The sequence below is a fragment of the Colobus angolensis genome, unplaced genomic scaffold (assembly GCF_000951035.1).
Source record: "Colobus angolensis palliatus isolate OR3802 unplaced genomic scaffold, Cang.pa_1.0 Scaffold231, whole genome shotgun sequence".
Classification (NCBI taxonomy): Eukaryota; Metazoa; Chordata; class Mammalia; order Primates; family Cercopithecidae; genus Colobus; species Colobus angolensis.
This window is the reverse complement of record NW_012115500.1, coordinates 4,601,727-4,627,987: the sequence shown is the minus strand read 5'-3', so window position 1 is coordinate 4,627,987 and position 26,261 is coordinate 4,601,727. Positions and strand designations below refer to the sequence as shown.

At 38.4% G+C, this 26,261-nt stretch overlaps 1 protein-coding gene across 1 annotated transcript; it reads right to left on the bottom strand.

Annotated features, from left to right (window-relative positions):
* Window positions 1-7,244: 7,244 nt before the first annotated feature.
* On the bottom strand, window positions 7,245-25,225 carry HINT3 (histidine triad nucleotide binding protein 3). The gene is made up of 5 exons (XM_011944482.1): window positions 24,541-25,225; window positions 14,027-14,144; window positions 13,677-13,746; window positions 10,739-10,865; window positions 7,245-8,032 (listed from the first exon to the last, which is right to left on the bottom strand). Exons 1-5 carry the CDS (start codon window positions 24,739-24,741, stop codon window positions 8,000-8,002), a joined length of 549 nt encoding a protein of 182 aa, XP_011799872.1. The 5' UTR covers window positions 24,742-25,225; the 3' UTR covers window positions 7,245-7,999.
* Between the last annotated feature and the right edge of the window lie 1,036 nt (window positions 25,226-26,261).

The window sequence follows — 26,261 nt, the reverse complement described above, 5'->3', positions numbered from 1 at the left end:
GTCTAACCAGCACAGTCCTCGGGACTCGGGAACTGATTTAACTGGACCAGTCATTTAACACTTAGTATACTTTTCGTATTTATGTAACAACTTTTCGAGAGCACATGCCTTATAACCCAACTAGGATAAACTCTTGAGGTCTGAGATAATCTCTTATGGTTCACTCTATTCTTAATAAAAACCAAAATAGTATCTTCCTCAAAGTAGGCAATAATTATTAGGTTGTGTTATTTGTTAGACTCAGGACTAAATCCACAGCGAGCCATAAATTAAAATTTGGAGAAAGTTCACACTGGCACAGATTTCATATCAGATAGTTTATAAAATATATTTTAATTGCATATTCCATGTATATATGTGACTTTTTTTTAAGACAGCCTTGCTCTGTCACCCAGGTGAGTGCAGTGGCGCAAGCATAGCTCACTAAACCTTGAACTCCTGGGCTCAGGGGATACTCCCACCATAGTCTACCAAAGTGCTAGAATTACAGGTTCAAGACTTCCCTCCAGGCTGTTTCTGCTTTTGAGAGTACTGAGCCCTTTGCCCCATTGAGAGCTATTTCTTTTGCATTCCTCTGCGGTATTGCACAACGTACAAAAGAGTATGTATCTGGCATATCCCCAGCAGCATGTGCCAGAAAAGTAGTTGATGCGTAGTGGTAGTGATTAAGAACATAGGCTGTGGTGTCAATATTAGATTCAGACCTCACTTCCACCATTTACCATCAATGTGCTCTTAACCTCTCTAAGCCTGAGTTTTATTTTAAAAATGGAAAAACACACTGCCTCCTGCAAAGGATTGTTACAAGGATTAAGTGAAATAATGTTCATAAGGTGTTGAATATAACATCTGGTATATTGAATGGGGTCAATAAGTGGCACTTGACATTTTTCTTAAGAAAATCACATGAGAATTTTTGTTAGCAAGAGATCTGTTTTTGTTAGAAATATGTCTCAAGTTCACTTGTGCTGTGACTCTCAGAAGCATAGATGTCTCTTGACCCCAAAACTTCATAAAAGGGGATAAAAGTACTTTGAGACAAGAAAAAAAAAAGTCGTTTACTATTTGACAAGAGAGACCAAGGTTGGTACAGAAAACCAATGAGATGTTGGGAGAATAATGTGCAGTGCTTGATATGCCCCATCCCCAGAACTTGTCAAATCCTCAGCAAAATTAATATGGAATTTTGATGGAGCAACTTTATAGAGAATATCAAAGAATTGCTGATTTTCATGCCTGGATTAATATAATGCTATATAGAGATAACAAATGAGACTACAAGGCCTGGAGAACCCAAATGGAATTAAGTGTCACTGATTTTTTACCCAGCTCCTTTGTGCTACGGTTCAGGACTAAATCTATACTAAATCTCCACTTCAAAAATCAGGAGAGTATTTACATCATGAATCTAAATTGTTGGACACCTGATTGTAGAAGTAGAGGTTAACCTTGCACAGGCCACTAGTTAGTGTGGAACTACTGTGACATCAATTAAACTGCCTTTGAGGAACTCAGAACCATAACTGTTCAAAGTTTTTGAGCTTGCAAGAGTGGTCAAGAAGCAGCAGGAGAGTAAGGATTCTTTTTTTTTTTTAACTATAGGGAGCAAGGAGGTTCATAGTCTGACTTCTGGGAACTGACCCAAAGTTCCATCCATGTTCCATCTTCTAGGGCAGACCTCTTAGAACCTGGCTCCTTCTGTGAGACAGCTATTGTGCAAATATTAAAGACTATGGTATAGGCTGCCTGTCACTAAAAAAATCAGAGGACATTCCTGGGAAGTAAGGATCAGAAATTGGAAAGGGGAATTTTGAGTTTTGGTTTTAATATGCCACTTAAGCATTGAGGCTAGTAGACACACTCAGAGAAATGAATTGAAAGTTAACAGGTCCCAGCAGCAGAGGTCACATGTAATATCAAAACTGCCCGTGCATCTATCTCAGGCTGCATCTAACACTTGAAAAGGGTCTAGGTATCACAAAGAACCCTAGGGATTTGCACATCAATAAGAGGGAGAAAAGTTCTATTCATATGTATTAAGACTATGAGTTTTGCAATTAGTAAAAAGAGGCTTCTGAATGGTTTGGAGAATAAGATTTTATTGGAATAAGTTACATAAGAATTGCACAAATTTTACTGTAGCGGAGCATTACTGAGGTTTGAATTTCTTGATGTCCCAGAGGGGTCTCCCCTCTTGTCAATCTTAATGAAGAAAATTTAGGAAAAGAGAGAAATAATACTGCCTACTCTAAGGAAACAAGCCTGTATGAGTTGAAATTCTGAGGCACCAATTCAGACTTAAGTAGCTGGAATTGATTTAAGTATGACTCAGCTACTTGAGGTCAAATTTCCAACAAGATCTCCAGAAGCACAGAAATGTAGATCCCATCCTCTTTTCTAAAGACTCCCCGAAACAAACTTGAAGCCCTAGTTACAAACTATGCCCTCTAATTTGCTACTGGAAAGCAGGTTCTATGCATAGAAAAAATGTGAAGGGAAACAGGCTGGAGACTCCATTTGAATGGGATGCCATTTATTACTTCCCTTGGCAGAACGTGTGAACCAGAGGTAACAAAGGTTACAACACATTTACCTCATTTGAGCCATGTCTTTTATCCTCCCTTCCTCCTTTAAATCAGAAGCAATCATGATTTCTAAAGAAAGAAAGACTTCTGGCAAGTCATTTAAAGTAGGTATGCCTGTCATCTTCTACATGCTTGTTAAATCACACAGATTCTTGTTTAAGCACAATTCCCAGTAATCCCTATCTCTTGCTCCTATGTGCTTCTCATGAGTAGGAAAATTATTGTATTTAGTATAGATAGTCTCAGGTCCCAAAAAAAGAGATTTTCTTGAGAGTCTACCATAACAAGGCCCAAAGGGGAATTACGCTTAATCCCATAGGACACAGATTCTCAAACTTAACTGAACATTGTAATTACCTGCGGAGTTTTTAAAAAATACCGAGGCCCGGAATCTATCCCCCCAGATTCAAATTTTATTTGGCTGGGGTGTGGCCTTGACATAAAGATTTTTAAAGGCTCCCCAGTTGTTGATCTTATGTGCAGCCAAATTTAAGCACTACTTATGGCAGGAGTTGTCAAAGTGTCATCCTAGGACAGACAGCATCAATATCATCTGGAAGTCATTTAGAAATACAGAATCCTCCCCTACTCCCAAACCTGCTGAATCAGAAATTCTGGGAGTAGGTCTAGGAGTGTGTTATAAAGAAGCCCAGCACGTGGTTCTGAAGCACATGAAAGTTTAAGAGTTTCTGCCTGAGGAAAAAGAGGATGGATTGACGGGCTATGAATCCCAGGAGGCTCAGGTACCACAGGTAAATAGCATGTTTTATTGTCTTCTAACTTGCTTTTGAGGAGCGAATTTATGTGATAATGTTGCAAAGTGTTTCAAATGTTTTTCTCAGAGGAAGATGTAACAAGAAGAAAATCTTCTTTTACTAGCTGCATTGATAACTAATTTTTTTTTTTTTTTTTTTTTTTGAGATGGAATCTCGCTCCATCGCTAGGCTGGAGTGCAGTGGCATAATCTCGGCTCGCTGCAACCTCTGCCTCCTGGGCTCAAGTGATTCTCCTGCCTCCTGAGTAGATGGGACTACAGGTGGCCACCACCATGTCCGGCTAATTTTTTGTATTTTTAGTAGAGACAGGGTTTCACCATATTGGCCAGGATGGTCTTGATCTCTTGACCTCATGATCCACCTACCTCAGCGTCCCAAAGTGCTGAGATTACAGGCATGAGCCACACCATGCCCGGCCAATAACTAATCTTGAGAGAATCTCTTTAGCTGATAAAATATCTAGAATAATCCTACTTAAGTTAGGTGATTTCCTATGGGTTAGGTATGTTGGGTAGAACTAGGGCTTCAGAGAAAGTTAAAACATGTCTAATGAGAAAGTAAAAGAAATGTGTTCCAAAAGCAAGGAGTGAAGTGAAGGAAGACAATAAGGAAGATGGCAGGAGCTATATAGCCCTGTAAAAGTTTGGCTATTAAATTCTTGAACTACCTAGTGTGGGTGAATTCTCTGGAAACTCAAGACATTTCACAACTGAGTTATATATTGATCATGGATACTGACCTGAAGGACATAATGCCAGGATGGTCCAGCTAACATCTAGGTTATACCCTTGATTTTTGGATTGAAAGTTGCCTGAAATTAGGGTCTTCAATCAGATTTTGGTTTATTATGGAAACATTTTAAGGAACTCAAGAGATTTAAACAGATTTACTTACCAGGAATATGAGTCAGTCACTAGACTAAGGCAACGGGGATGCAAAGACAAATTTAAAAATAAATCCCCCAGCCACAAAACAGCTCAAAATCCAGTAGCAAGAAATATCCCACTACATCTTGGCTAGATTGTATAAGGTCTATTCTAGGAAGATAAACAAAATACCATGAAATGAAGCTGAAGAAACAGTATTGCCGAGATTAGGGATGAGAAGTTTCAGTGAAGACTTCATGGATTAGGAAACATTTGAACTTGGACTTTAATGGGAACAGATTTTCAAAGGTGTGCCCAGTTTAGTTGTAGTAGTAAAAATGGCTAGCACTTTGGTATAAGTGTAGGAAACAAAGCTGAAAAGGCTGATAAATTATCTTCAGGGTAAATGGTGAGATTTTCATAAGAAAACTGCATGATCAATTTAGTAATTTAGTCAGTAATTTAGGAGGAACTCTGATGAGGCTGTGTTAGAAAGGCAGCATCTGGAGGCATGAAATCTAGTCAAGAGTTTCTAGCAACATTCAAGGAAAGAGAAAATGAGTATCAGCAAAGGCAGAGACACCAGGCACTGAAAAGAAAATTGGTTTCTGTTTCAGGGCCTTTCAAGGGGACAACCCCGTGCCAAAACTTTTTGTGTGTATCTGAGGGCAGTGTTTAGGATCTGTGGGTCTGACAGAACACTCAAGCATACATGTTCTGTTTGTTGAATGTGTAAATGGGTTGAGAGGAGACAATAGGGTGGGAAAGGATAAAAGCAGGGAGATAGTGAGGAAGCTACTCCTGCAATCTAGATAAGAGACGATGATAACTTGGCCAAGGTGATAGCAGTGATGAGAAGTGGTCAAATTCTGAATATATTTGGAAGGTACTGCCAACAAGGTTTGTTAATAGGTTAGATATGAAGTGTGAGAGACAGGACTCAAGCATGACTCCAAGATTTTCGCCCTGAGCAATGGAAAGATTGGAGTTGCCATTAATGAAGATGGGGAAAACTAAAAGGTAACAGGTTGGGAAAGAGGAACATTTTAAGCTTGAGATGTCTATTTCATATGAATAGAAAATATTATACTTAAAAGATATTTGGCTTAAGGATTGGTTTAATTAATGCATGATTGTTCATTGTGAATCCATCTCTACTTTTGTGATTTTAAATAACTAATCATGTAATGAGGATCTCATTCTCCTTAATCAGAAGTGGACTTAGATATTTTCATTAAGTTGATTTCAGCTGAGTCAGATCTGTTGTTTGTATTTATATTGCAAGGATAAGAGCTGATTCATAAATAGATGAATCAACAAGTATTAGTTTCATTTTAGTGACTTGGAGTATTTGTACCTAGTACATACTAAAAAATTAATGAAAGTTGTGGGCACCAGCTTTTATAAACGACTTTTTCATATCAAAATCTAGACGTATGTAAGTTATAAGTGTTACAATAATAAAGGCTGTGTCCTTAACCTTGTATTCTTTATATGAAAGAGGTGTGTTTACATCACTACAGCATACCTTTCATACACTGATCAGCCAATTTATAAAACATCTTTCATTTGAATTTCTGTTTTTAGTACTATTTAAAAAGTCCAGACAGGCAAAATTTGATGGTATTTTCCCATTTTTATTTCATTTTCTTCTAGCAGTTTGAAATAGCTCATTATACAATTCCACAAATAGTATCACAACATGCATAAACAATGCTCTTGATACCACTTCAAACATTTTTAATACAGGTTATGAATTAGCCTTGTTTTGAACTAGTGTTATAGATGGCTAAGGAGTTACCAAATATTTAGACTACTGAAAAAGCTAAATGGATATTAATTGTAGTAATTTTATTATTAATCTTTATAAGTAAATGAGAACCTCTACTAAAAAATGTGTTTCCAAGGATTTTTAACAAATAGGTTTATATGAGAGCATATAAACCTATAAAAGTTGAATCAATTGGCTAACCACATTTTTGAAGAGGTCCATAAAGCATTTGAGAATTCCTTAAATACTTTACCTATTATTGTTATAATGTTGTCAATTATATCCCTCCAAGTTCCCATAGTAAAACAATCAAAGATTGCAGTTGTTGAAAATTCTTTCCCTGAAGCTTGTCATAGTCTAACTGATTTATGGAAACTTGTAACTGTTAATCTATGTAAGTGGTCAGTGAACTATATCACAAAACAGTGATTAAAAAAAAATCTATAAATCTACTTTTGAGAGCTCATAACCCCTACTTCCACATCCTTTCTCCACCTTTAGTAAATAAGATGAAATCTGAACATTAACATCCATTGTAAAGTAAGTAATAGTGGGAGCAGAACTCAAGGAAAGTACTTATGGGTTTCTCAGCCTAAACAGTCACTGTCTACCTGCCTAACACTCAGTCTTGAAAACTCAGTTCTACTACCACTACCACCCACTCTCAGAAGTGTTTATCCCTTCACAGCCTCTTCTGGCCTCTTCTAGCAATTGCAGGCTGAATGTCTGTTTTTATTTCTTTATTTCCTGATCCTGGCAATATCGGGTACACATTAAATGTTCAACAAATGTTTGCTGAATGAATAAATTAATGAACAAATAAAGCAGTATTGATTCCACATGTTGTAACTTTTTAATAAGTAATTTGTTACTTAAAACTATGTTTAATATCATGCCCCCTCTAAAAAAGAAAGAAAACTAGTACCTCAGTCTATTTTCAACAATATGTTAATCCTCATGTTCATTTATTCATATTCATATGAATGGTACTATTATACGTTGGCACGATGTAGGATTAACTTGCAGCACCTACTCTTCATTCATATTCACTACTGTGCCTGTAGGTTAGCACCAAAAAAACAATTTCTAACAAAATATGCCTCATGAAATGATATATCAATAGTATTAATATTGTGTTATCAATTTTTCTCATCTAAGCCTATCTCTACTTTCAAATCAGGCCTTTTTCATTATAAAAGCAAAGTTTAACCTCTAATTTCTCTTTGATACAAAAACATGCCATAAAGCAACATTTTCTGCTAGTTTTATTAAGAGAACCACTTTATGTTTCTTCCCCCTTTATGTTATTAGAGGCAAAATTCCATTACACTGAATTCTAATAGCCAATTTGATAGTTATTGTAAATTCACTGATAGAAATTATATACATTATGTAGCTTTCAGGATAGATTTATTAAAAAGATGTAAGGCTTCAAGAAGTGAAAACTGGCATCTTAAATTTGAGGAAAAAGTGGCACATATATCATTCCTTCCCTCAGCAAGATCAGAGATCATTATGTAGTATGGTATTTTTTATTTTGAAAATTTATGTGTAAAACTATAGAACTGTCAAGAAATAGCTAAGTTCTTTTTCTCCTTCACAGTAATAAAGGTTCCAATAAAGTACTTTCGATAGTAGTTTATTCTTCATAAATAAATCATTACTGTAATTGACTACTTACTGAGAAGTGAAAATATTTTAATTTAAAAAGATACAGAGCCCTTCTTGATTAACAGAATTTGTCTTAAATAGGATTTTATCTATAATATCATATATATAAAATCCTTATACAAGTAACCATTGAAACAAGTCAGTAACAAAATATTGATATAACTGTATCAAAGACCTCAGGAAACAGACATTCAGAAAAGATTTAAGGTCACTAAGTAACAGCCTCTCATAAAACCTAACAAATCTTAAAATTGCAATTAGACTTAAAAGGGACCTAAACATCACTTCGTGCTGAACCAAGATTAGAAAAATCTTCCACTTTTGACATTTTCATGTTCTTAGTTTTTCAATCAAGTGATCAGCCTGTAATTCAAAAAAAATACTTTTTAATTCTAGATATCATAGTCTCTATCAAATAATTCTACTGGTATCCCTATTATAATATGCCACATTAGAAGAGTTGAGTACTACATATTCTGTTCCTAAAAATATCTTACAAAAAAACTCTCAGTGTAATATAATATCTATATACCATTATTCTACATTGTATATAAATAGGCAGATTGTTGCCTACATTACAAATTCATTAATAAGTTTCAAGAAGAAAAGGAAAATAAATATAACACTAAAGTTTTAAAAAGTAAAGTAAGACCTGAAATGCATATTACTAAGTGAAAGAAGCCGACCTGAAAAGGCTACATACTGTAGGATTCCAACCATATGACATTCTGGAAAAAGCAAAACTATGGAGACAGTAAAAAGATCAGTGGTTGCCAGGAGTTAAAGGGGAAGGAGGGATGAATAGGCAGCATACAGAGGATTTTTAGAGCAGTGAAACTATTAGGTATGATGCTATAATGGTGGATACATGTCCTTATACATTTATCAAAACCCGCAGAATGTAAAACCAAGAGTCAACTCAAAAGTAAACTATGGACTGGGGTGATAACAATTTATCAATGGGGTTCATCGATTGTAACAAATTTACCACTGTGGTTAGGATGTGATAGTGAGGAAACTGCACATGTGGAGGGGTAGGGGGTACTTGGGAACTCTCTGTGGTTTCTACTCAATTTTGCTGTGAACTTAAATCAGCTCTAAAACATAAAGTCTATTTTTTAAAAAAGGTAAACTAAAGTCTGTGAGTTACATCATTTCACTGTTTTTCTCAATCACACTATATAATCTGGATCATTATATAAGATTTTGAAATTAACTTCAATATCTTTATCTTGATTTTTTTCAAAGTCTCATAAGATATTCTAACAAAGTCAGATTTAAGAAGAGTTCAGATTCTCAGGATGAACCAACAATATATCTTATACTTTTATACATTGATGTTTTCCAAGTAAAAAAGTCTTTCCTGTAAGAAAATACAGTCAAAACATTACAAAAATGTATTTTCATTCATCTTTTATTATAAAGGTATAGCTCTTATAGAAAATTAGAAATACAAATAAGGAAAAAAAAAAAACCTTTTCTATTACACAAACTTTGTAAAAAAAAAAAAAAAAACCCAGCTGTCCAGCAGAATATTCCACTTTTTAAAATTTCAAATACATACACACATATACACACACATATATGTGTCTTACATATTATTTTTTTTTTTTTTTATTTTTTTGAGACAAGGTCTCACTCCGTCACCCAGGCTGGAGTGCAGTGGCATGATCACTCACTATAGCCTCAATATTCTGGGCCCAAGTGATCCTCCTATCTTAGCCTCCCAAGTAGCTGAGACATGCATACAGGCATGCACCACCATACCCAGCTAATTTTTGTATTTTTATATTATTTAAATAAAATCATCTGGGCAACAAGTTGAAAACAGGGATAATATGTTTGAAATATGAAGTTCCCAGAAATCAGACACTTTTTAAATTTTTCTGTACTATGACTAGAATAATACCATTCATTAATTAATGATAAATAAATACTATTGGATGATTATTCAGACATGGCAACTATAAATCACTTTCTCATCATGGACACATAAAATAACACCCTGGTAAATTAGTGGTCAATTGGCCTTAGAGGGACCCCAGAGCTACTTAATAACTAAGGTATATAAACAGACCACAGGTGTATAAACAGCTGAATTCTACTCCACTTTTGCTTTGGCAAAGCAGAATGCTGTAATTTTTTAGACTCAAAACTTTGGGTTGGGCGCAGTGGCTCACACCTGTAATCCCAGCACTTCGGGACACTGAGGCGGGTGGATCACGAGGTCAGGAGATAGAGACCAGCCTGGCCAACATGGTGAAACCCCATCTCTAATAAGAATACAAAAATTAGCTGGGTGTGGTGGCACGTGCCTACAGTCCCAGCTACTTGGGAGGCTGAGGCAAGAGAATCGCTTGAACCCGGGAGGTGGAGGTTGCAGTGAGCCAAGATTGCACCACTGCACTCCAGCCTGGTGACAGAGTGAGACTCTGTCTCAAAAAAAAAAAAAAAAAAAAAACCTTCGGCCGAAGATCTGGTAAGTGATGCTACTACTAAAACTCTTTTATAAGAAGTTTGAACTATCAAAAAACACAAAAACTAAATTTCTACAATGATGTTGATGATACAATAGAGATAGCAGGTAACATTTCCTGACTACTTACTATTTGCAAGGTACTGTTTTAAGTGTCTTACACATAAGTTATTTTATCAACTCTCTTATCAGCCCTAGGTGTAGGCACTATTACCTATATGCAGGTAACAGATAAAGACCTTGAGCCTTAAAAAATGTAAGTAACTTTTACATGAACCCTCAAGCAAGCACTGCAGTCAGAATTTGAATCCAGATCTGACTCCAAAGTCAGAACCCTGAATACCACGGTTCTTCTATATCGTATCCGCTACCTGCAATGGGGAAGACTTAGCCATAGCTTCTCTTCCTACAGACTGATGATCTTGAAAATCCCCCAAATTAAAAATATTATTTTGGATATGTGCAAGCAGTATGTTAAAACAGGTAATCAAGCCTATGAGAGCTGTAAGTACCTACTGTTGAGAAGAAAAAACTACAACAAAAAGGACATTTTAAATATTTTTGTATGCTGCTGACATAACAAGAATACTCACTGTGATAAACCAATAGGAATTGACTCTATAAACCAACTTGGGTAAGAAGCCAAGCTGATCCACTGGTGCCAGAACATGAAGGTGCAAGTGGGAAATGGAACAGAATGGTGGCATATGAAAACCCATCCTAAAATAGGAAGGAAAGAGATGATTGACAAACCAGTTCTAAAATAGTTTAAAGTCATTTTTCAGGTGGAAACACATAAATTTTAATGAGATCCAAAACAAGTTCCTAAGGTAAATAGACTGTCACAAATCTCATTGTTTCTTTTTATGCACTTCTGAGGATTCACACACTTCCTCTTCTTTTCACGTTGAAGTTCGTAGTAACATAAGCTCATCATCAAGGAAGGCCTTAACAGCATATTATGCCTCAGTATAATCTTTATGAATTCTGAGTTGGCATAATGTCATATCACTTCAGTCTTTATCATCTTAAGCTTTCATTCACTTAAAATACGCCCTTGCAATGAATTTTTTAAAACATCACTGGACAATCAAGTAGTTGTGTTCATTTATTCAATACATAGCCAGTAGATGGCACACTTTTTCCTTTAATAAAGTACTCAGACATTTCCTACCAAACCAACAATATTTCAGTAGTGAGACTAATTATGTCATCATAAACCGGGCGCGGTGGCTCAAGCCTGTAATCCCAGCACTTTGGGAGGCCGAGACGGGCGGATCACGAGGTCAGGAGATCGAGACCATCCTGGCTAACACAGTGAAACCCCGCTTCTACTAAAAAAATTACAAAAAACTAGCCAGGTGAGGTGGCGGGCGCCTGTAGTCCCAGCTATTCGGGAGGCTGAGGCAGGAGAATGGCGTAAACCCGGGAGGCAGAGCTTGCAGTAAGCTGAGATCCGGCCACTGCACTCCAGCCCAGGCGACAGAGCGAGACTCCGTCTCAAAAAAAAAAAAAAAAAAAAAATTATGTCATCATAAAAAACTTTCATCATCACCCAGGTTTCTTGGTTAATACTTAAAATGTTAGATGATCATGATAATTATGTGCGTTCTAAAAGATACACGAGAATTCCTTTAAATGGTTACAAAGTTTTTTCAGTATGATTTAAACTCTTACAAATAAGCTTACAAAAAGTTTTGCAAGTCCACCTATGCTCAGCAGAGTAAGACACACCTGTAACAATAATCAAAGCCTAGAAATATTTGCCTGTTCAAGGTATCAGTGAGTGGAAGTGTGGAAAGGAGGCATAGGAGAAGTGCTATACTGCAGCAGTGATCCTCTGGGACTGGCAATGTGGAGTCAGATATGCAGTACATACTTTGAAATTTCCGCCACTACCAAAAGAGGAGACTAGGTTTTCTTTCTACCAAACAGTCATATAATGTAGGATCAAGTAATCTAGAAGCTTGAAGCAACTCAAAGGTTCACTCAATCTTTTCATCTTAAAGATGGCGAAGCCATGATCCAGAAAGTTTAAAATATTCCCAAGGTCACAAAGTTAGACAGTCGTGGAGCTGGAGTTGAGACTCAGGGCTCTCGAATCTTTGTCCAATGTTCATTCTTCTAATAAGCATCCCATGACTGTGAAGGAAATGTGCAGCTTCTGGCCAAAGGGTCTCAAACACCATCTGTTCCTTATCATTATCACACTTGGTAATGCTTAACAGTTTTTGGAGGATTTTTCACACAGAGAATCTCATTTGCACCTACCAGCAGGCAGAGCAGGTATTATCTTGGAGAGGCTAAATGGCATGTCTAAACTAACACAGACGTTATAAGTAGCGTACACCACAAGTGGCATGGATGGCATTGGAATTCAAGTCTATTCTGAATTCTAGGTTAAAAGTGTTAGAAGTAATCTCCATTATACCTGCTCGGGTCACAGAAGCAAAATTGGAAATCTTTTAAAAAGAAAAAGATAAATTAAAACATTTGAAAAGGCCCAGCACAGTGGCTCATGCATGTAATCCCAGCACTTTGAGAGGCTGAGGCGGGCGGATCACTTAACGTCAGGAGTTCGAGACCAGCCTAGCCAACATAGCAAAACCCTGTCTCTACTATAAAAAAATACAAAAATTAACCAGGCATGGTGGCATGCGCCTATAATCCCAGCTATGTGGAAGGCTGAGGCAAGAGAATCACTTGAACCTGAGAGGCGGAGGTTGCAGTGAGCCGAGATCGCACCACTGCACTCCAGCCTCGGGGATAGTGCAAGACTCTGTCTCAAAAAAAAAAGTTGAAAAATTGAACATCATGTGCTTACGCCCATGTTCAGCAGACAAATTCAAGTAAATTTCACATTAGAATTATAATCATGTGCTTTTTAAATCATATAAAATTTTCCTAAGAAAATTCAACTTGCACACAATTTTATAGGAATGCACATATGGAACAAAGAAAAGCAGACTTGCTGGGTGTGGAGACTCACACCTGTAACCCCAGAACTTTGGGAGGCTGAGGCAGGAGGATCACTTGAGCCCCGGAGTTTGAGACAAGCCTGGGCAACACAGGGAGACCCTGTCTCTACATAAAAAATTTTAAAAGTAGCCGGGTGTGGTAGTACTCGCCTGTGGTCCCAGCTACTCTGGAGGCTTAGGTAGAAGGATACTGTAGTCTGGGAGGTTGAGGCTGCAATGAGCCATGCTCACACCACTGCACTCTAGTCTGGGCAACAGAGTAAGATCCTGTCTCAAAAAATTTTTTTTAAAAAGTAGACTAGTAACTATTTTACCTACCCACTGCTCATATAGACTTGTCTGTCAAAACTACAAGTGGAAATTATTGGAAGATATTGAGACACAAGAGGAAGTTTTATTACATTTATACTACCAATGAACTATATTCTCACTTTCAGGAAAACTACATTTAAACCACAAACTGCCACCTCTGTTTCCATTTTCCATGGAGAAATAACATTTCAAAAAAAGTCAATAATGTATAATATTGCTTTCCATCTGGAAGTATACACACCTCACATTCGTGAAGTCAGTGAAATTATTTCTTTCAAGAATGGTTTTTCCAACAGTTACCATGTTCTCAACTGTAAAACAGAAAAGACACAACATTACACTAGAGGAGACACTAAGTTCACAAAGGTTAATATATTTTTTTAAATTGTCCATGAGTTCCTAAATGTGGAAGCTGCATAATGAATACATGAGTATTGTACTATTTTTTAATGAATTTAAAATTCTTTATAGTGAAAATTTCAAAAAGTCATAGTGCTCCTTTTTCACAGTACTTTTCTTTTTAATCTTCACTGCCATCACTGATACCAACTGAAGATGATATAAACATGAAGAATACTGCCATCATCTTACCCAGTTCTACTTGATCTTTCCTTAGAGTTCTGCAGTTTCCAATATGCTTCTTTGGCACCACAAGATAATGATGAGTTGCTGCTGGTTTGATATCTTTGAAGCAAATTAGATCCTCATTCTAAAGGAAAAAACATTTGCTAGTAAATTTTTAAAAAGAATTTCTTAATGCTGTTCTGGCATGACTTACATATCATTAATCTCAGTCTGACAGGGAAATGATACATACGTCACACCTAACCCCCACTGGGCAATTTTATAATTATGCATTAAGTTCATAACAGTTCCTTCATGAGATGCTCATTTGTTCCAGAGAATAAAAAAAGACACATAAAGTCAAATTTGGAGAAACAATTACGAGTAAAGTTCACTAAAACTTCATTACCAATAATCTCAGAGTTTATTATTTCATTACACATTTCTCTATCCCTACCCTAAAGTTTTTCACTCTTGATACATATTTTTTAAGGTTTGGCTACAGAATCACAGCAAGATAGATAAATTCCTTTCTACATTTAATTTTTTTCCCAACGTAGCATTTTCCTCAACTATAAAAAGAACATCAGCTAGCATTTACATGTCCAGGGACTGCATTTTTTAAACATTTTTTGAAGCAATTATATCCAAATGCTTTTTTACTTGCCACTTTACAGTATTAAAAAGACCGAAATGCTGAAACAAATTCCAGTATATTGTACTAATTTATGAGCCCACTACAATACATGTATGGCATCAGTTTTCTGGTTTAAATTACTCCGCACAGTAATCTACAGAAAAAAGAAAAGGAGAGGAAGAAGAGCGTGTGTCAACCCATTAACATTTGAATTTCAAACTTTCCTAAGAGAAAATCTATATTCGCTAAATAACCATATTAAGTATCTGATAGTGAATACCTTATTAAGTATCTTATACTGATTTTAATTAATTTATACGTACTTTATAGTAAATAAAAATTAATTAAAATCAGTATAAGCAGAGTTTCCCTTTAAAAAAATCCATGAATGCAATGCTGCTCAATAGCTCTCCATTCCAAGAGCCAAAATTCAATTCAAACAAGTGCGTCATATCCATTCCAGTAATCCCAGTTATCCTAAGCTAACAAACATGACAATTATATATCAATTTTAATCCAATTCTATCATTTTTATTATGGTTTTTCTGTCTAGTATTAAAATTAAAAATTGATACCCATGGAATGTTTTAGAAAAGGATAAGGTCAAGGACTACAATGTTTTTGATTGTTTAAAATTTTCCTTTTTTCCTTTCTTTGAGACAGGGTCTCTCTCTGTAGCCCAGGCTGGAATGCAGTGGCACAATCATGGCTCACTGCAGCCTCGATCTCCTGAGCTCTGTTGATCCTCCCACCTCAGCCTCCCAAGTAGCTGGGACTAAAGATGCACATCACCATGCCAGGCTATATATATATTTCTAGAGATGGAGTCTCCCTATGTTGTCCAGGCAGGTCTCAAACTCCTGGACTCAAGCGATCCTCCTGCCTCAGTCTCCCAAAGTGCTGCGATTACCATTATTTCTTTAATACTTCCAGCTCGGAAACAATTAAAATTGAGGGTTAAATCTAGTACAAGAAAATTGCCACAATCGTACTTCCCAGATTGATTCATAACACAACAATGTTATATATCTTTATTTCCCCTCAATTATGGCATGAATTTCTCAAAATCCAGAGGCAATTCTTTCTGGTACAGAATACAACCTGGTTAGAATTAGTTTGAGATGATGTAGCTGTACTCTACCTCACAGCAGGAATAACACTTCTTTAGATTAACAGAACTAGCAAGTGCCAGTCTAATGGCCAGTAGGAGAAAAGCTAAAGAGGTTCCTAAAAATCTGCTGTCTCATACTGCATAACTTAGCCATAAGAATGAACCAAAATGCTTAGTTTTGTCTTCCAAACCCTATATTGAAAGGTTTCGGTTACCAACTTTCATGTATCAATAATTTATTTTCCCAATTTTAATTAATTAATTACCCAATCCCAATCCTAATAAAAACTACCAATCAACATGACTGTCATCACCAGGAATAGATAAAATTCCTCTCAAAAATAAAGAAACTTTATGTTTTAGTTAGCCTGCACCCTGACTAAATTAGATTTTCATGAAGCTTTCTGAAATATTGAAACTAGCTCTGATGTCACCCTTTGTCCCATTCCTACTGCTGATCCAGGCATCATTTACATAGTTCATCTTAAGAAAAATGATCCTCCTATTCCACAGATACACTGGCAAAAATATGAAATGATATGTGTGTGTATATATATATATGTAAAAACTATTCTTTGCAGCATAATTCATGATAGCAAAGGACTGAAAAATAAACCAAATGTTCATAATGCATCTGGGAGACTTGTTTAATAAATTATGGCAAATCCACACAATGGAGTATTGTGTGGTTCTAAAAACGAATGAGGAAGATTTTCATATACGTATGAAATTATTTCTAAAACATATTCAAGCTTTCTTTAAAAATAGCAAGGAGCAGAAGAGTAGTTAAGCTATCTTTTGTGTGTAAGAAAGACAAATACAAATACAGACATGTGAATACCTATTTACTCACAATGGAAGGATAAACAAAAAAGTTTTTAAAAGTTTCTTATGGAGAAAGAGAACATGGTAGAGAGGGCAAGAGAACGGATGCTAGATTTCTCCAAATGTACCTTGCTTTACAATTTGGACTCTGAAAACATGTAAATATTTAACATGTATACTTCACATTTCACAAGAAAAAAAAGCAATCCCTAAAAATAAAAGACAAACAACAATAAATGAACCTAACTGTATGTCATTTTGGCAGCATAATCATTCCATTCAAAGAAAAGAATGATATCAAGTGACTTTAAAATACAGTATTTTGCCTATCCATCCCTAATGACATCCACTAAAAGAACATTTTTATTCTTGCACTGAATTTGGATCATAGGAAAGCTCCTCAAGTGTGGGCATGCCATATTCATCTTTGAACTCCAAGTGAATAACAAAGTACACCTGCCAAACTGCTGAATAAATAAATGACAGATGCTTCATAGAAGATCAAGTTACTGATACACCCTCCTCTATCCCTTAAAAAATGGTATGTCATTTGGGTTTTCAGGTAGTTTTCCAGGAACAGAGATAGGTTTTCTATGATCTTTCAGTTTCTCTTTGCAAAACCCCTTCTTAAATTGGAATTGTCACTATTTTTGAACTAGATCAGTGTGTCTCAACCTTTTCTCATTATCACCTCCCTAAGGAGTCTTTATAGACGTTTTCTGATTGCCCCCTCCCATGATGTTTTAATGTCACAGATACACTGTATATATGTTAATGTTCTGTATGGTATACCTATGCTTTACATATAAAAAGAATAAAAAATGTTTTTCCCCTGCCACCTCTGCTCCGCCCCAGGGAAGAACCAACTTTTATCCTTTTGGTAATACATGGATGAGAGGAAGAGCTAGCCTATCCTGACTTCATTATCACCACTGACTCTAATCATCAATTTAAACACAACAAATAACTGTTTCAGATTTCTTTAAATCTGAAAACCCAAATAGGGCAGATTGGCACTCAACCTCCATTCTAAATATCTGTGTTTTCTGTAATGCAGAACTAAAAAAAGCTAAAAATCCCAGAGGGAATTTAGATCGTGCCAATCAAAAAGCCATGTTTTTGCTGCTTCTGTTATCATCCATCTTCCAAACTTGGCCAGCTCTAAGACTACAAAGACAGGTTTTTTCTTTTCTTTCTTTTATCTTTCTGCTCCTCCCCCTTTTGAATACCTTATCACTAGTTTCAAGGATATCAAGAATGGCAAGACATCTATTTTTTTCTTGGGAAAAAGCTCCCAGCATGGACCCAGCAGATGGAGTGTGGCTCTGAAGTCATGTTTCTCAACCAGAGATGGAAATACATAGATGCTCTTTTGATCATGGATACTGCTAGAATTTGGTGCACAGAGATCAGGGATGCTAACCATCCTGCAACAGGAGAAACAGTCCCACAAAACAAAGTAGAGTTGTACGCAAAACGCCAATAGCATTCCCACTGGAAACATCACTTACAAGTAGCAGTCACACTGCTTCTTTATCTCTGAATCACAACTAAAGAAGCATCTTTCTGAGGTTAAAGTTCTAATGGCAGCCACCTGACTCCTGCCTTCCTCACTGTGTCAGAGAAAGCAGCTCTCCAATAAACAGTTCTGCAGTGCTGGTCTGGGTGTCATTCCTGAAGGATATTCTAGAACCTGCTCCACCAGCCCTTCTAAAGAGTTTTTTAAGCAAATGATTCCCTACATTAAATTAATTTCTGCTTTCAGTAACTAGAATTTTTTTTTCTTTCCAGCAACTGGACCCTGACTGACATCTAAAGCAAATGTTAAAAGTAACATTTGAAAAAACATTTCAGTATCATATCATCTAAGGTGCTAGGCAAAATTTGATTAAAGAATGGGGACAACGTTCAAGTTAAATTGACACTGAGTTACTTCCTCAGTATAGTTCCAAGCAAGGTAAATTCTAGTCCAGTGTTACTCAATTACTTTTTCATTACTGCTTATCTAATGAGCCTTTTAAGACTTTTTTTCCCCTAATCCCATCTCCATGAGATTTTAATACCACAGCTATACTCTCTGTTTATTCTATGTATATCTGTGCCTCATACATGAAAAAGTAAGATATTGCCCCATCACCACCAAAAACCAATATTCACCCCTTTTGGAGTATCATTTGCCCCAATGAGAATGCATGGTTCAGCCTTTGCTTAGGTTTAAATCTGCAGTGTACAATTAGACAACACCATATGGAGGTTTATGGAGTGAAGAATCTTCTATAGCTTTTGCTGAAAGGTTTGCCAGACTAATCCCTCATGATGCTGGTAACTCCAATTTTTCCAAATGGAAATTTTTCTCTTTCATACTTGAATTACACTTTATATAAACCCAACAGTTTCTAAATGTTTACAATGAATATATTTTAATGAATATATGAATGTGTTATATAAACCATCGAATTCTGTTATATAATTATTCTTTTTAAAATGATTAATCTTTAGTCTTTAATGAGTGAGCTCTTGTACATAAAGTCATCTTAAATTCAATCTGAAAAAGATAGACAACTTTTGGGAGCACTATTATACATGCATATGTATCTTATGTTCTGTATTATATGGATATGTGTGTTATATATATATAGGTTTCCATCCATGATTCCTAGCTCGTAACTCCCAACGCCCTTGTTACAGTTTTTTGTTTTGTTTTGTTTTTTTGAGATGGAGTTTCACTCTGTTGCCCAGGCTGGAGTGCAGTGGCCGGATCTCAGCTCACTGCAAGCTCCGCCTCCCGGGTTTACACCATTTTCCTGCCTCAGTCTCCGGGTAGCTGGGACTACAGGCCCCCGCCACCTCGCCCAGCTAGTTTTTTGTATTTTTTTAGTAGAGACGGGGTTTCACCGTGTTAGCCAGGATGGTCTCGATCTCCTGACCTCGTGATCCACCTGTCTCAGCCTCCCAAAGTGCTGGGATTACAGGCTTGAGCCACCGCGCCTGGCCCAACAGTCTTTTTTTTTTTTTTTTTTTTTTTATCATGTTGAGGCACTTTAGGCCTCAGAGACAGGCCTCAGAAAAAGAATCTCTCTCTCAATCTCTCTGACCTTCTCTTGCCCTCGCTTTACCTGCCCAAGTCAGGACTATAATCTTCCCTGACCTTTCTGATTGTGGATCATGAGACTTTCATTTCTGAAGGGATTCTGCCTTATACCCCGGAGGAAGGAAAGCTGCACACAGAGGCCAAGAAGAATCTGGACAGGCCTTGCTGGGTTTCTCCACTCCGTCTACCAGTATTAGATCATACCCTTTTTGTCCAGTCACATTAATACAGAATTGTCAGTCAGGCCTATCCAATGAAGACTCCATAAAAGGCCCAAGAGAACAGAATTTAGAGAGCTTCTGGATAGCTGAACTCATAGAGGCTCCTGGGAGAGGACACGCCTGAGGAGGACATGGAAGCTCTGCCCCCTTTTCCCCATACTTAGGGCTATTCATCTCTTCATCAGTATCCTTCGAAATATCCTCTATAATAAACCAGTAAACCTAAGTGTTTCCCTGAGTTCTGTAAGCCACTCTAGCAAGTTTTAGAACCCAAAGAGAAGGTCGTGGGATCCCCAACTTCAAGCTGGTCGGTCAGAATTTCCAGAGGCCTGGACTTGCAACTGGTGGGAAGGGCAGGCCAGTCTTGGGGACTGAGTCTTCAACCTGTGGGATCTGATGCTATCACCAGGTAGTTAGTATAAGAATTACAATGGAGGACACCGAGCTGGTGTCTGCTGCAAAACTGATTGTTTGCTTCGTGTGTGTGGGAACACCTCCATACATTTGGTCACAGAAGTGTTCTGTGTTGATTGCTGTTGAATGGGAAAACAAAAAAAGCAGTTTGTGTTTTTCCACTGACAATGGGCTATTGTATATATTCACCCTATTTCCCTAATTTAGGGTGTAAATTAGTCCAAAGTACTGATTATGTCTTATTTCCACCATGAAAATATCCCCAGGCTCTTCATATTGTTTACTTTGTTCCTAACCAAGAAAAATTCTCACCTTGGATGTGATAGAAGTCTAGATTCCACCCCTTTTGATGACTATTTTTAGACAAAGCTTTCTAGAGCTACTAATATCTATTTTCCTTGAGTTTCATTATTGGAATTGCAGAATACAAAATTTAAAAGCACTTTCTAAGGATCTACTAAATATTGAACTCTGAGTTTGAAAATGCACTTTACCTCTCTTTAGCCTACTTTTATATTTAGTAAAATAAAGGGAGATTGAAGAGGCAGAACTAGGTCCCTCCTGACTCTATGGTTCAGTCCAACAGAGGTCTGCAAACAGACAACTGGTGTGCATATTCTTTCTCCTTGTCAGGTGCTGTCTTTACTTCCTTCTCCTATTCAGCATATATTCCATGGTCTACCACTTCAGCCACTTGCTTGCCATAACTTCTTTTTTTTTTTTTTTTTCCAGACAGAGTCTTGCTCTGTCACCCAGGCTGGAGTGCAGTGGCACCATCTCGGCTCACTGCAACCTCCACCTCCCGGATTCAAGCAGTTCTCCTCCCTCTGCCTCCCAAGTAGCTGCGATTACAGGTGCCTGCCACCACACCCAGCTAATTTTTTTAACTTTAGTAGAGATGGGGTTTCACCATGTTGGCCAGACTGATCTCAAACTCCTGACCTCATGATCCGCCTGCCTCGGCCTCCCAAAGTGCTGGGATTACAGGCATGAGCCACTGTGCCCGGCTCCATAACTTCTTAACTGTGTCTCACTACACTTCTATAACACCTACATGGCAAAACCCCAACCCTAGGTCAATACAACTGCCTACTTTGTGTAATTCCAGCCTTAGGCTGCTGCTGGAAAGTGGATAGAGAATCACACAACTGAGCAGACTGGTATGACCTGAAATTGAATGTCCTCAACTTTACATGACCTGAAATTGAATGTCCTCAACCTCACGTGACCCGCTGTACAACAATCCTTGTTTCCCTAATTCTCTCTCCCAGCCTTCAGAGGAGCTACTTCAAAGCTTTTACTTGTAAATAACCATATAATTGCTCCTTCTCCTTTTTCAAGGCTTAACCCAAAATCACCTACTTAGTGCAGATTTTCCAGACTGAAATTTTTAAACTGCATCCCCTTCCTCTTTATTTTCTGCCACCTAACAAGCTATAAATTTTACTTACTATTTTGAGTATTATCCTTTTCTGCAACTATGATGTAAGTGCCATAAGGGCAAGGAGTTTTGCATGTTTTGTTTATGGCTGTATCCCCATGCCTCCAACACTGCCTGGCACACAGTGAGGAATGAGTTTCCTCTTTCCCAGGGGCAACATTCTACCCCCTGGACCATTTTAAACCTCTCTCTATAAGCATCTTCCCATGAGATTTGAACACACAAACGTCTTCACTGTTTTAAAAGCTTTCTCTTAATCCCCAACTTCTCCTGTAGCTACCACTACCTTTCTCTCCTCCCCTGGATTGCCAAATTCCTGCGAGAGTTGTCTGTTTTTGCTGTCTTCACTCCTTCCTTTCCCAAGTTCTTCTCAATCAACTGCTATCTGCCTTTTGCTTCACCACTTCATAAAATTGCTCTCCTCAAGGTCAACAAACATCACTTTGGGGACACAACCAGTCCTGATCTGACTTGGCCTCTTTGCAAGGACATATAAGGGTCACCTAACCCAGATTTGAGGATGAAGGCAGGCTGATATGGCTGCTGACATTGCTGACAATTCCTTTCTTTTTGATATACTTCCTTCTCTTGGCCTTCCCAGCGTTCCTTCTATTTCTCTGTTCCTTCTCTCTTCCCTTTTCAGGTCCTCTTCCTCTGCCTGTCCCTTATGATGTTAGTGTTCTTCAGAGTTCTGTGTAGGCCTCCCCTTCACTTTTTAACCTCCTGGGTGACCTCATCACTTCCCTTCTTTTTCAGTTTCCATCTATAAACTGACAGTTCCTGTAATCTGGTTTAGAGATACAGATCCCTCTACAGAGTGCTAGACTATCCAACCATTTAAAAGACATCTCCAGTTAGATGGCTCAAACTCACCCGAAACTCCATGACTCCATAGCTGAACTCATCGTTTTGCTACTCCTCACCACTCCCCTGGTTATCTTTTCTCCTCCTGTGTTCCTGATCTTAATGAAATGGTAGTACCACTACCAGTATACCCTAGCCAGAAACCCAGAAATCATCTTTTACTTCCCCCTCTTTCTTTTCCTTATTCTCTTATATCTAAATCAAGGTTTCTAAACCTTGGCACTTCTGACATTTTGAGGACTGGATAAGTCTGTTTTATGTGTGTGTGTGTGTTGATGGTGGCGGATGGAGGGGGTGGTGGCTGTGCTGTCCTGTGCACTGTACCATGTTAATAGCAACCCTGGCTTTTACCCATTATTTAGGTCCCAGACGCAACCCCCAGAAGTGCCAGAAGTTGTTACAATCAAAAGTATCTCAAGACATTGCAAAACGTCCCCTGGGAGGGCAAAATTGCCCCCAATTGAGAATCACTGACCTGTATCCATCAAGTCCTGCCTGTTTTACCTCCTGAATACTGTATCTCTTAAATTGATATACTTTTCATAATCTCCTCTACCACATTCTCATTTCAGGCCATCATCAGGGTAGATTACTCTAATAGCCTTCTAACAGGTCTCCATACCTTCGGGCTGGTCTCCTCCAAATCATTCTCCACAATGATCCCAGAATGACCTTTCAAAGATCAAACTCCTTCCTATAACTCCGCAACATCTTCCTCCCAGTCCACCATTAAACATTGTGAAGCTTCACTTTGCTCTAAAGACAAAATTCCTTCGCATGAATTCCAGCACACTTAATAATCAGGCCCCTTGTTTACCTCTCCAGCCTTGTCTTTCATCCTCTCAAACTCTACGCACTAGACAATTTCTGTTTGTTTTTCTATCACACAAACTGAACTTCTCGGGGGGTCTCTCTACCTGCGACATTATTCTCTCCATTTCCTCATGTGATCAACTCCTACTTATTTCTTCAAGTCTCATTTCCTCTGGAAAGCCTTCCCTAATTCTTCAGATCTGGTTAGATGCTCCTCCCATAAGCTTGCAAAATACTGTAAACTCACCTGACCACAGCACGAGGCATCGTAATTGGCTACCTCCTCTGTATACACTCTGCCCTTTAGACTGTAAAATCTGGACACAGACTGTCCCTTATCTTGCTCAACAACCTCCAAAACAAGGTGCTTAGAAGGAATTCTATTTATTTTTTAAAAATAAAGGAATGTTGACTACAAAAGACACAATCTTTGGAGTTAATTATCTCAAAAAGTTGTTTCTATATGGACAAGTAAAACCAACAGAATAAAGTGTGTGCCAGATTATCCATTTAAAAATATCTGGGCAAAGTCTTCATGCTCTGAAAATGTCCACGCATCCCAACTGACAAAGTGGAATTCAAAGGCAATTCAGTAATAGTTTGACCTAAGACCCACTCCCTCCAGCCTATTTTCTGCCAATCTAACAAACAGCTTTTCACAATTATCATTACCTATTTTCTACTAGTTTTCTCATGAGTATCGGTACTAGAGTGTGCAGGATCTAAAATCAGTATCTTGAAGGTGGGGGAGAATCCTTGTAATAAAAGCAGAGGCCACAAAATGTTATTTGTATCAAACACCTGGGTACCTGCAAACACAGGCCAAAGCATTCGGCCCTGTCATTCACTCTTTGCCCCTCGGAACAGCAAAGATACCGCTGGAGCCACTGCCTGTCCGTCCCCTAGGAGTGCGTCTGTCATCAGCACCTGGACCCCGCAGAAAGGCCCGTAGTGGGCGTATCCCCAGCTGCCTCGAGCCCCATCCACACAGAGCAGCCGAGCCTCGGCGAGCTGAACAGCGATCGGGATCCTCTGCACCCGGTCCACACCGGCTAGGCCTCCATGCCGGAGCTCCAAGGGGCGGCAAGGTCCTCACCCACCCCCGGCCGCACGTCGCCGCCCACCTCGCAGTACAGGAGTTCAGTGCCCGGGTCCTGCTGCCCCGCGATCCGGCAGAACACGCAGGTGCTGTCGTAATCCTTGGGCTCCGGTGACTTGGCAGCGGCTTCACGGGTCTCCACTGAGGAAACCGTAGATTCTGCAGTCGCCGAGGCCTTAGAGTCAGGGGCCAGGCCGGCGCTGCGGTTCACCTGTTCCTCCGCCATCGCACCCGCCCCTCGCGGCCTAGAGTCTCGGCCTCTCCAGGGCTACTGGGCCCGCGCAGGCTCCGCGTCCCGCACCTCCGCCGTTTTACCTCGAGGCGTCCCCCTTCGCCTGACGCTGGGCGGTGATCCAGGCTGAGGGGAGGGGGAAGGAGAAGCGGTGGGGAACTTCAAAGCCTGAGGCCGACTTCAAAACCAGCTGCCACTAGAGGGCAAGCGATGGCGCTGCCGAGAGTCGTCCTGATCCCTGCGCCTCGTTGGTACTGACGCACGACGTCTGCCACGACGCAGAGCGCACCGCGGGTCGTGGTGACGTCACCGAGGCGCGGGAGCGTCTGTCATTAGGGAGCATGTTGGGTATTCTGGACAGGCTTTCTTCAAAGCCCATAGTATAGCGTGTCCAAATATTGTATTACGCTGCCGTTTTTCAAAAAAAAAAGTTTTTTAAAGTTTGATTTTTAAAATTTGTAGGTTTTTAATGAATGAGCAAAATTCCTAAAGCCTTGTTTTCAACAAATATCATGTTTGCTGCATTTTCAGCCACGATAATTTGTAGTTTAAGCTAAAAATGTCCAAAACTAACCCTTTACATCTCTGTTGACTTTTTATTGTTGTTAACAGCTAAATCAAAATAGCGACCTTTTTTTTAAATCTCACATTCCTCATGTACAGGTAAATGTGGAGTCCTATAGTTAATAGTCTGAAATATCCCAGAAATTCAATGCCAGTGCCTCATAATGCCTCACCTAGACCAACGCAATCACCTTCTAACTTATTTCTTGATTTTCCTGTCACTCAGACAAAACCTTCAGTAACTATGTGCTTAAAAAGTACTAGTTCCTTAGCTTGGTGTTCAAGGTGGACTCTGATTTGACCTCAGCTTTTCATTTTGTGATACTTCGCACTTGCTGAGCATCTAAAACATGCCATGTATTTCTCTAATTGTCAAACAACGCAAGGTTGGTTTTATAACCACCACCCTAGAGATGAAGGAACAAACTCAGAGTTGCCCAGTCCCACGCAGCTAATTAATAGTGACAGAGTTTAAGATCAAGGTTTGTCTAACTCCAAAACCCACCAACCTTTTTGACATACAGCACTCCTTTTTTAACATCAAAAAATTTGTTGGACTAGCTCACTATATAGTTATACCCTTGGTATTTGCTGATTGAGAAAATACATAACAAACCAACTGGGAATTCAGTAATGATTTTTAATGGATTTGTATTGTAATAAAAAATTGGTTGTATGTGTTTTGAATTGTTGTATATATACATTCAAGACATTTTTCATTCCTTTTTGTAGTTGGCCAGTAGTTGTGGGAACCACTACAATAGCTTCACTGCCCCTCAGCAGCCCAAGGCAGAGTTCAGAATCAATACATTAGACCTATGCCAAATTTTGGTATTCACAGTTTCCATGCCTGTATTGCACCCCACATCACTCTGCTTTGATTCACACAGTTCCCTCCTAAATATTCTTGTTTCCATCTCTTCACTCCAAATTCTACCTTCCAAACCACC